The 12,773-nt window shown below is 32.7% G+C and overlaps 1 protein-coding gene across 1 annotated transcript in view; it reads left to right on the plus strand.

Moving 5' to 3' along the window:
* Positions 1-12,773, plus strand: part of PCLO (piccolo presynaptic cytomatrix protein) — a 376,239-nt gene that overhangs the window by 322,972 nt on the left and 40,494 nt on the right. Inside the window, exon 21 of the mRNA XM_053609602.1 lies at positions 10,953-11,094. Within this exon, the coding sequence (XP_053465577.1) occupies positions 10,953-11,094 (142 nt within the window). The remainder of the gene's footprint in view (positions 1-10,952; positions 11,095-12,773) is intronic.

Below are 12,773 nucleotides of genomic sequence, written 5' to 3' on the forward strand. Positions count from 1 at the left end.
TCCATTCACATGTGTTACATTAAGTAAAACCATAATATTTCACCCATTCTCCATTATGTAAGATGATTTGTGGAGGGGGAGGAAACATTTGGTAAGGGTAAAAATGAAGGCAATCTTCCTCGTGTACCGAACAAGACTGTGAAAATGTCTTTAATTTTTGTTTTATTACTATGCTCTATGCATAAATAGGTAATTGCAGAGAAGCCAAAAACACTGATGGATTTTTAAAGTAAAACATATTAAAAATACAGAACTTTGATTAGTTGTTAGATGACATAGATATAATAATTTTATGTGCGTACCTTAATGTGATTTAAAATACAAAAAAGTAAAATTAATTAAAGTGATGGTAATCTGAACAAAAATCAATCAAAATAGTAATATCAAAAATCATCAAGGCAGATAAATCTTTCTGAAAAACATGCAAAGTCAGAATCACGGCTTTCTTATTTTTAAACAGATAAGATGGCTAGATATAATTTTTACTCCATGATATTTGTTCTTAAAAGGGACACATAAGCAAAAGGTACCTTTTCTTGTTGAAACATTTCAAATGCAAAACCGCATTATTTCAAGTTTTATAGATCTGATTTTATTTTTATCCGACTCTTTATGTAAAAAGAGCTTGGAATATTGAGAAATATAGAATATGGATGTTTTTACAACTACTTAATTCAAATGTCTTGCTATCTAAGTCTATCATATACTTTTAGTTTTAATCTGTTTTAAAGAATTCTTGTTGCTGGGTGGCGCCTGTGGCTCAAAGGAGTAGGGTGCCGGCCCCATATGCCAGTGGTGGCGGGTTCAAACCCAGCTCCGGCCAAAAACTGCAGAAAAAAAAAAATTCTTCTTGCTAATGACATTTCATAAAGTAAATAGCTTTTGAATCACTATTTTGGCTTCATTCAAGAATAATATATAGGGTGGCACCTGTGGCTCAGTCGGTAGGGCACCGGCCCCATGTACCGAGGGTGGCGGGTTCAAACCCGGCCCGGCTGAACTGCAACCAAAAAATAGCCGGGTGTTATGGCGGGCGCCTGTAGTCCCAGCTATTCGGGAGGCTGAGGCAAGAGAACCGCGTAAGCCCAGGAGTTGGAGGTTGCTGTGAGCTGTGTTGAAGCCACGGCACTCTACTGAGGGCCATAAAGTGAGACTCTGTCTCTACAAAAAAAAAAAAAAAAAGAATAATATATAAGAATATTAAAAAGATTTTATCTAGAAAAAAAACCCTTTGGAAGAATTTGTATTTTTTGCCTGCCAATTGTTATTCTGGGTTTACCCTACAATAGTTGGCGGGGGGTGGTTGTTTTGATTTGTTTTGTTTTTAAGCAATGATAAGCCAGACAAGCAATTTTTAAATTTATAATTCAGACCATCTAGAGTTGTGAAGTTCTGAATGAAAAAAAAAAAAAGTCTAAAGAAGCTCAGAGATGATGAAAGAGAATAATAATATCAAAAGCAAGCTTTTTCAAGAAAAATCCCCAACCTTATATTTTTTTCAGTACAGAAAACCAAAATTAAATGTAAAAGGTCCTAGGAAATGATCTTTATGTGTATGATTGTTTAAGGTGACTTTCCAAGAAGCTGAGACTATTAGTTTCTTCTCCTTTTCAGTTTGCACTTCATTTCCATTACTCTCGGTCTGGACTAGTAATACTCAAAGTGTATCCACTGACTCCGGGGATCCCTGAAACCCTTCCAGGGGTCTGCAAGGTCAAAAACAATTCTTAAGAGTATTAACATGTTATTCGCCTTTTTCATTCTCATGTTTTTTCAAGTGGGCAGTGTTGTTTTCCAGCAGGTATATAAGGTGTCATGACATCATTGCTTTGATGACTAGTCAAGTATGTGCTTATAGGATTTTGTTTTTAAAGTTTTCTTAATCTTGAGTATGATAAATGTAAATAGACATGACATACATGAAACAAAGCTCTTTGCATTACTCAATAATTTCTAAGCATATGGAAGGGGTCTTGATCAAAATATTTTTAAGAGTCAGAGACCTAGACCTACATGTAATCATAATAATACATTTAACAACAACTGGATAACTCGGGGTTTCTTCAAACATATACTTACTGTATTTGTCTCTAGATTTTCTGTGCCTTATGTATCTCTCCTGTTGCATTTCAGAACCTCTTCTTTCCTTACTCCTTTATGACTTTTGTCTGAATTTTATGGCAAACTTAAGACATTTAAGCATGATTTAGGTTAAATTATTCTATTTCCATATTTATGACTTCTTCCTTTTGAAATCTGACTTGTAAGTTGCCCATCCAGTTTAATCAAGGGGCCCCCATGATAAAGTGGAGGAATACAAAGCGTTACAAAGGGAACATCATGAGGGTAACAAAGGTTCTGATGTCGAAGGTAAAAGTTATTAGAAAATCGTTGGCTTATGGGTTATTTTACGAAGTTATAATTATAAATTATAATTTCTCTTGCTTTCATGCTATAGGGTGTCACAATAGGTCCTCACAAAGCTACCACATAGAGAAAATAGGGCACCGAAGCTAAATGCATGCTTATTTACAAAATAGTCATTGCCTAATATTTAAAAATATTTACCAAATATTCTCTACATGATGGCCACCTCTTTGTAAAATTGTATAATGAATATTCTGTAACTAAAGGTGCATTTAGCTACAATTTCATATTTCCCTATGTAAGGGTGACTTTTGGGAGACCCTGTATTAGGTACATTACTGATCCTGTACATTACAAATTAATTCTATTGACATAAACAGGGAAAAACTGAAGATAATCACTATGATTCAAATGTGAGGGAACACTGAAAGTTTCTTACCTAACACTTGGTCCTTATTTCAAGTATATATTTAGTGAGCGTTTAAATATGTAATGCTGAAAAGGTTATTCTGCAAATATATATTTATAATTTATAGGAAGTATTTTTTGAATTACCTGTATTAGGGCATCATTTATTCACATTTATATGTATATAAATTTGTTTTATGTTTTTGATTAGTATTATCTTCCTGCCTTTTCAGTATATCAGTGATACTGAAACAAACAAAATAGGCAAAAATCACTATTCTAGTAATTTTTATTCTAGTAATAGTGAATAACAAATTTAAAGGTACCTTGGAAAAATTATTAAGAATGAGAAAAGCCTAAGTTCTGTCTACCTCCTACTGAGATGGAAAAAGAAAAATCTAATTGGTTATTGACTTAAGTTTATATCCAACCAAGCACCATCACTCTTAATATATCTGGAAAATAGGCCGGGCTTGTGGTTCAACCCTAGCACTCTGGGAGGCCAAGACAGGTGGATCACTTGAGCTTGGGAGACCAGCCTGAGAAAAGCAAGACCCTGGAGAAAAATTGGGCAGACATTGTGGTGGGCTCCTGTAGTCTAGCTACTTGGGAAACTGAGACAAGAGGATCACTTGAGCCCCAGAGTTTGAGGTTGCTGTGAGCTACAACCACACAGCACTCAACCCAAGGCAACTGAGTGAGATTCCCTCTCAAAAGAAAGAAAGAAAGAACCTTGAAAATAGAATTAATTATGTTTTTATTTGTCCTGACTAGTTCTTTCTCATCATCTTTATAATCCACTGTAATATAACCGACTATAGGTAGAAAGAAAACATTTGAAAATTATTTATTTGAAGAGAGTAGAAAAATAAATGAAATTAACTAGGTTAAATCTCATGGGACTGGTATGCATTTATCAAGTAAATGCCCAACTTCCTCTTTGTGGCCATTTATCAAATTTAAATGATATGAAAATTGACACAGTGTGTGTCGTAGCATTAGCCATACGTAGTATAAGTCACTTTGCTATTATTATTATTTCTGTAACTAGAAAAACCTTATTTCTTTTGGGCAGATTTTTATAAATAAAAATATTCGTCTTCCATGTAAGGACATCCTTATTATCTGAGTACAAATGATCAGTTTCAGGATTATGTAAGAACATTTATCATAAGGGATTTTTAGAATTACCTTCCAGTCAAACAAACCTGCATGTTTTACAGTAGTTATTCCTGCTTGACTTTTTTTCTGACTGTCAGCTTCTAGAAATACTTGTCTGACAACCTAACTAAAATTTAGTGCAAGCAACTTGCAGGAGAGAAAATATTTCTCCTTTAAAGATAATAAAATGAAAGCTGAGAATTTGAGAGTTTCTCACGTACAATTGATGTAACTTTTGAATGTTTTCTTTTCTAAATATTATCCTCATTACTATTTACCTTTTATAGACAAAGATCTTTATTGTATTTGCATTTTTAATCACAAATCCAGAAGTTGGCACTTGATACATTCTTTCTTCATTCTAGAGATTTGAACATAGCTGGAATTACAGCCTAAATATATTAAAGACAAATAAATTTACTTCCTAATTTACATGTTTTAATCAAGCTTTCTCCCATCATTTACTACGAAATGTTGATCACTGTTTTAACCATATATATTGTCAATGGCTTTATCCGAAAGCAATTCTGAACCAAAAACACCTCAAAAGAGTATGTACTGAAAAGGAAACATTACAGTGTAAATGCAAGGATTATAGTATACTGAGCCATCATATTTTTTTACAGAGGACGAACAATCCTCTCCACTATGTTATTAATTAAATTAACAATACCTTTTTTTCTTATTGAAATTTTATACTATTGCCTCTGTTTCCTGAAGCAATCATTGATCTTATTATCTAGAAAGCCAAAGGGAATGATTAGTAAGTATGGAAAACACCTGCAAATTATTGGTCACGTTAGATATAAAAAAAAAATTGTGCATTAAAATGTCCTAAAAAATTCAGTCATAAGGGTAATATGTATGGAGAGGGGGAAATGTGAACACAATGAGAGCATTACCAGCTTTCCTAAAAGGTAACAAACGGAGGCATCGCCATCTACCTCTGTGCAAGAAGCTACTATATAAATATGAAATAACTTAAGAGACATATTCTGACTTTTATGAGGCAAAAAGCCTTCAACATTTCACTTCTCTTGGCTTATAATACCTTTATAACAGATATATAACATATAGAAATATAAACAGCCAACTAGTTTTAAATTGCACATGAACTTTATGGACACCCTATGGTCATTTAATAATTTACCATTTTGAATCGATTTCTAATCACATGCTTCATGCAACTGCCCCACCCAAGGATTTACAAATGACTGACAGAGATATCAGGGTTGTCTCTTTCCAATACGTTTGTTTGTGAAAGCTTGTAACTTGGTGGTTTTTGAACACTCCTCCAAGTTGCTATATTAAAGCTATTGAGGCCATTTTTCTACATCCTAATTTCTTTAAATTTTTCCAAGTTAGATAGTAAACATACTGAAGTTGATTTAGAAAAAAAATTAAACTTTGAAAGTGTTTGCAAGATGTAACATCTCTTCTTAAATTAATAATCCTGAATTGTAATAGAAAACATACAAAAGGTAAAATTGTACATCATTCAAGTGAAAACATCTGAAAAATGCTGGTCACAATGAAACTTAAAACCTGGGATTAAAAAGTTTTTAAAGATAAAACTGAAAAATCTTTTAGGTAAAAGCAACAAAAACAGTAACAGCAATAATGACAGATAGGAGAGAAAGACCGAATGAATGGAAGAAAAAAAGGCAGGAAGACAGGAAGGCAATAAAAGAAAGAAAGAAAAAGAGAGAGAAAAAAAGAAAAGAGAAAGTAGAAAAGGTGCATAAATACTTAGCTAAGTTAAAATTAGAGCTAAAGAAAAAAAAAGTATGTCCTAAATATATGATTATAAACCAGGCAATTATTTCAGTTCCATCATTAAACTATTGGAATAAACTAAAACAATTATTGGTTGATTTATCATAATTTCAAAGAGTTAATCTCAAAATTCTATAGACCATGTCTATGAAGACAGTGTTAATACCATAACAGCCAAGTAATTTGGGAAATTACAAGCTAGTGCCATAATAGGTGACTTCTGAGATATCTGGAAATAGCTCTGTGCTGGACCAAAGGTATAAACCAAAGTAGAGCTTCACCATTTATATTATTTATATTATAATTCAGTAAGCACTGAATTCTGAAGTTAGCAGAGATGTCACTTTTTGAGTCAACTGGATATAATATAAAAATAGATTCACACTTTTTGATTTTAATGTTTTCTCCCATTAATTTGGTGTGTGACCTGGAACAGGTTATTTAACCTTTACAAACCTTGGTTTTTCTGGAGACAAAATGATGGTTCCAGAATAGGTTTTTTAAAGAGTTTTTATCACCTTTTATGTGGTGTTTCCAAGATTCCACAATTATCAAGTCCGAGCCCAGTGCTGCCATCGTGTGGTAGTTACAGTCACAGCTTTACATATTTAAGTTAGGAACAATAACCAACAGAGCAAACTAATTGAAGACAGATGTGCAGTCAAAGAGACACCACCAGATTTAATTAATGTTAGCCACAATGGAGTAATAAAACACAATGATGTCTAACTGTCTAACAGCCAAAGAAAGTAAAGAGGTCAAAGAATAATTTAAAACAGATTGAATTGCCTCACAGAAGATAAAATGTGTTTACCTGAAATGCCCCCTCAATAATGAAGACACGAAAATACATCAACATTGTAAGATTTATTCTTCTAGGGCACAGGATTCTTTCTATAAAAGTGAGCTTATTCCAACATTTATTTAAAGCATCCATCTTTCCTCTAGTTGGGACTTGATAGTACACTTAATATTTCAAAAAGAAAGTAGACACAAGAAAATGTAACTGACAAAAAATGTAACTGGAAAAAATATTTTATTATAATGAAAAACCCTCAATTCTTTTGTAAAATAAACATTTTTCATACAGAATACACAGGTTCCAATACATTCATGAAGAATTAAGCAGAGGTCGAATGTTACTATACATATCATTCTCTTTTATCACTCTAATTTAAAATATATATATATAATATTCATGGTTATGAACTTTAGTATTCAGTATATTATTAATTCTATCCTTCAATCCAATTTGGAGAAATTGGGATTAAAAAAATCAAGTTGAGTCATTACATTTTTTCTACACACTATGACAGATTAAAATTTTATCTCTGATTTTAACAGCTAAAAAAGAAATTTACTTTTCAAAAGTTTCTTTGACAAAGAACACACACATACACACAAAAACCCTCCCTTACCAAATGGCCTTCTTGAGAGATTTGTATAAACCACAAAGCTAGGTAATAAGTGAAAGAAGAATAAATGGATTATTGTTGTTACTATTATTTACTCATTACATATTGTTTGAACATGGATGGTTCCAGGACAAGGTTTCAGGAGGTTACCAAGGAGCAAATGTAGGCTCTGCTTTCAATAATAATGTGTGTGTAGCAATTACACAAAAGTAAAAAGTGGTAATTTCCGTAAAAGATACACAGATTATGTGTTATAAGATCCACATTTAGGAGAGATCACTTACACTTAGGAGAAGGAGGGAAATGCGTGAAGCAGGTGATATTTGAGGAAGGGCTTTACAGATAAATTTCATTTAGACAGAAAAAAGTCATGTGATAGGCGAGGGTTTACTTAGTAAAGTAAAAAAGAAGCAAGCCAACCAAAGGAATCCAGGGTGATTGGTCTGAACGGGCTGCAGTGTAACTTATATGAAGGAGAATTATAGTAGATACATTTGGAAAGGAGCAGCCTGCTGGCAAACGTTGAGAATTTCACCAAAATTAGTAGATGTCTTAAAATAACATAAAATCCAGCTTCAAATATTGAAGTCCTAAAGTGCTTTATTTGTTAAAATGTTTGAAATTATGCAGATTTAACTCAATTTAATAGAAGTGATGCTTTCTTACTTGAGGTCTGTTCAAGAGAAAGAAATGAGTAAATACACGTGTTTTAAGTATCTGGAAAAGAATTATTAAAATACATGGATTTTTAATATCGGCTTATCAAAACCTCTGCATTTCTTTATGTTTTATCATATTTTATGCTATGTAAGTACACCATGGTAAAAGGAGAAGACTTTTCTTCATTTTAATTTAACTCATTTTCAGAAACTAACCAAATATTCAGATAACCAAATATTTAATCATCCACCAGATGTTTTGTAATAGTAATACCAAACATTTAGATTTACCTAAATTATTCACCTAACTTCTGTTTAAAATTTCTGTGCACTCAACCTTAGACATAATCTTATTTTGCCTAAATATTACATAGATTTATCCCTCTATAGGAGATGTATATATGTATATGTGTGTATATATACATATATATATATATTCCCTAGATTTGGTTTTATTTTTCTTTTACGTCTTTTATAAAATATTAGTTGTTCTCATTTAAAATTTTAACAACAGATGCAAAGACTTTCCAAATGAGATTTCTATTCAAGGAGATAGGCAAGAAGAAAAAAAATTATCTTCCCTAAAATCTATTTCTAGCTTCGTTTCATTTTCCTTAGTATGCTATTTTACATTCTGTCCATATTCCTCAAATTTCCCAGAAGAGGAATAGAACTAAAAATTGCATCAGGTAAAAGCAAATTCAAATTCATTTTTTTGACAAAAAAAGGATTGAATATTTTGAAATGTAAATAATAAATCATTTTTATAATGCAGCTATTCTGATTTGTTGTGACATCATTCAGATGGAAATTACTTATTTACTAAATATAAATTTATTAAATATTTATGTCTATTAATTAATGTTTATCTTTGGAGAGGATATATTGAGATCTTCCAGTTGATGAAATTAATATCCTCCATTCAATCAGCATCACACTAAAAAATATTAAGAATCTGGATGATTGGATAATATAATGCCAATCAAAGAAACAGGACATCTTTCCTTTTTTTATAATCAACTGACTAATCTGTTTCATTCTGCAGCTGGTTATGCTGTTTAATCTACTGTACACATGTTCATAATTTTTATTACACTACTTTCACATTTTCTTTTTTTGAGACACAGTCTCACTTTGTCTCATAGAGTGCCATGGCATCACAACTCACACAGCCTCAAACTCTTAGGCTCAAGCGCTTGTCATGCCTCAGCCTCCCAAGTAGGTAGGACTACAGACACTTCCTACAAGGACCAACTGGCTATTTTTAGAAATAGGGTCTCTCTCTTTCTAGGGCTGGTCTTGAACTCCTGAGATCAATCAATCCACCTGCCTCGGCCTCCCAGAGTGTTAGGATTACAGGTGTGAGCCACTGCACCTGGCCTGCTTTCACATTTTTTAAATTACCCTTTAAAAAATATTTTCTTTAACATCATACACCAACTGGGTTTCTTCTCCCTAAGTTGAAGAAACATTAAAGAAATATAACTATTCTCTGTTTCTCTAAGTCCAGTCCTATAGGTCACTGGTAAATCCTCATAGGCTGGATTTATGACAGCTTTCATTTTCTAAATAGCTGCTTCCAACGTATAACATCTGATATATAATTGACCGTTAAAAATGTCTTTCTCATTTCACTGTTTTGGGGAAGCAATCCTACTGTCACTAGAATAAATGTGAAAATTCCTTCTGACCTTAGAAAATCTACTATTGGTGAAATGGAAGAAAGGAAAAAGCTAAATCCTTTGCAAGGCTTGATCCTAGTTATCTTGATCATGAATTTTCTGTCCTCAAATAGTTCCCAACAAAATGTTTATATTTTTTATATTATTTGGTTATATTGGTTAAAATTCTCCCACCAGATTAAGAATCATTGTGTTTTTTATATATGCTTAAGAAATATGCAGGTATCTTAGCATCCTGGAATGATTATCTACCATTCACCTAGTAGTATGAACCTATCCAACTGGCTAATAAACTCCTGATGGAACAGGGTTGCATTCATGAAAAGAAACTCTAAGTAGCTTTGCAGCCTAGAACACATCTAGATTTAGAAGTGAACCAAGGTACTGTGTAAGCTCAAAGACACTAGGAAACAGTCATTGAGTATAATCCCCTAAAGCAGTGGTGGGCACAGCACGGGGCTCCTGCTGTATCTCACCCATACTCACAATCTTACAAGGTATACAATACAATACTAACTCTACTTTTTTCAAATGAGGAAAGACACTTACAGTTTACTACAGAGAAGTTTGGGATTCAAAACCAGATCAATATGACCAAAGTTCATGCTCTCTGGCAGAAGACAAATATCGACAATTTCAAAAACTTACCAGAGAAACCTCCCTAGTAACGTAGGAGGAAACACTCGCCTTCTATAACCTGCTTTTGAACCAAAATTTCTTCCCAAATCTCCTATAAATTTTTAAATTTCTAACAATATTAATACTCTACCTCACTACATATTTATACCACAGAAGGTATAATGTTTCTATGGGAATATGGAGTCTTATATCCAAATATCAAACTTATGAAATTTTTGAAACCAAACTCCCAAAAGTCCCAAGCATAAACTAGGAAATGCCTTAGGGAAAACAAATACCTTTAAATTTTAAAAACCTGCTGGAGAGTAGTAGAGTTACATACAAACAAGCACAGAAGGTTCAATCAGTTCTTGAAAATGTCTGTATTCTATTTTGTATCTTTTGCTCCTGAAAGGAAAAACAGGTTATTGGTTATTAACATGAAAAATAATTTAGCAGTTTCCGTTAAACTGCTATTTCTATCTACTCAAGGCTTTCTAAGCTCTTTTCCATGATAGAGCCAAAATTCTTACTTGTTTGCCATATCACTATTGCAACACTGTACAAATAAACCACAAAAACAATAAACTAGAGCAGTTACATACTATTTAACTGTCTAAAAATCAAATGGGTTTTGTCTTAGAAGCGATTATCTTCCTTTAGATCCAATAAAAACAGTAATTTAGCCTTGCCACTGCGCGTTATCAGTTAAGGAAATGAAAATAGAAGGCAGGTGAGAACTGTAGGGTTCTTGTGATAGCTGTTTCTTTATACATGAAAATGAGGAAAACGTATAATTATGCATTTGAAGATCAGTGTGAGCTTCGTTGATTGACTGTGATGTTGACTCTTCCCACACCATGCAGCAAAGCCTACCAATCACCGGCCTGCAGAAAGCTCCGTGTCCACCGGCTCCTCGGGCAGCAGCTTTGGCAGTGGGTATAGCGTGGACAGTGAAGGCAGCAGCAGCACCGCAGGGGAGACTAATCTATTTCCTATTCCAAGGATGTAAGTGGGTCTCTCTCTCTCTTTTTTTTAACTTCAAAGCATCATGAGTAAGGAATTCTTAACGTATAACAAGAATTATCTCAATAGTTATCCAATTCTGAGTCATTGCCCCTTGAACACTTGAACTGTTCATGACTGCATAAAGATAGATTATTCAGGAAAGATTAGATTAATTTGGTTAATCCCAAGGATGAATGGTAGTCACTACCAGGACTGCTTAATGACTGCATTCTCTATTTAATATAACAAACTGCTAAAAATAATAACTTAGCCATGCCAGAATAAAGTTCAGTTGTACATTAATGTTTTAATCATGTAATGGCCAAAGACAAACATTATAGCTATTTGATACAAACATAGATTGATTTGCTTTGAATTGGGAGAGATGTAAACATATTCAAAGAACCTATAAATCATATTTGAAATGGATGATACATTGGTTAATCATATGGTCTTTTCTACTACAAATCTCTTTACAATCAAAATGAAAAGCTTTGAAGTGTTTCTATAATTTCTAGAATAAATATCACATAGTACATACATCTCTAAGTAGGTGGTCTTGGAATAAAGCTCATTCATAATGTATTAAACCTCATAAAAATCATTTTGCAAATCAAATGCAAAACGAAAGCAGATTGTGTTTAGAACGTGTTAGAATATCTTTAATCATATTGGTGGCAAAATTTAGCAGCATTCGAGATAAATATAGAGGGTATGTCTGTTCCAATATCAAAATCTAAACCCTCCACCTTTTCCATCTGCGCTCCATTAACTAGTTTTTCAGGTTTTGAAAACACCACTGGGCCATACAGGGCTACCACCTCGTTTTGCAAAGCCCATGAGCTAAAAATGACTTTTGCATATAACTTATTATTAATGTTCAATTTTATATTTTGAAAGGTATAGATAAATTGAAAGGATACCCAAATATCTGACGTGAAAAACCCTTCATAATTTATATGATATTCACAGCTTAGAGAGAAATGTAATGAAATTACTAAAATTCTTTTTGGTCAAGTTGGATCAGCAGAGACCAATGACGTAAGCGATTAGATTTCTTCTAAAAATAATTCCCAGCAGAATCCATAGTCTAAGTCTTATAAACAAAACTCATATATATATAACAATGTGCTTAATTTTAAAAGATGTAACGAGAAACCCACAAAATAGATTTTTCACTATAAAAATCAATTTCCCTTATTATTTTGCTTTTATAAACTGGGCCATTATCTAAATACTATAATCATTGTGGAATCAAAATGAAATCTGAATATTAAAGTAAGGACAAACAGAAATTTCACTCCCTGAAAATGCAATACTGCCAAAAGTTCTTTGTATAATCTTCAAAATGTACTTACTATGCATTTTGGCTAAGTATCTAAAGTTGAAATCAGTTTTCATTACACTGTAGCCAGATACCACTCTTAAATTACAAAATCTAGGACTCAAGAACTAAAAGAAAAATTATCAAAATTTATTATCATTATCATTACTAAAATGATAATTGCTTTTTAAGATTCTGTGATAGTATAAAGTTGGCGATTTTTCAGTACTCTGATTTGCTAAGTCAGCAGCACTAAGAGACACTTACTTCAGTTGAGCCTGCCCAGTCACAAGTGTGTTTTGGTTTGCTCTACAGCGTAACATACGGGTAAAAGTAAAATAATTACTGCTAACTT

This window comes from Nycticebus coucang, chromosome 11 (assembly GCF_027406575.1).
Source record: "Nycticebus coucang isolate mNycCou1 chromosome 11, mNycCou1.pri, whole genome shotgun sequence".
Taxonomy (NCBI): Eukaryota; Metazoa; Chordata; class Mammalia; order Primates; family Lorisidae; genus Nycticebus; species Nycticebus coucang.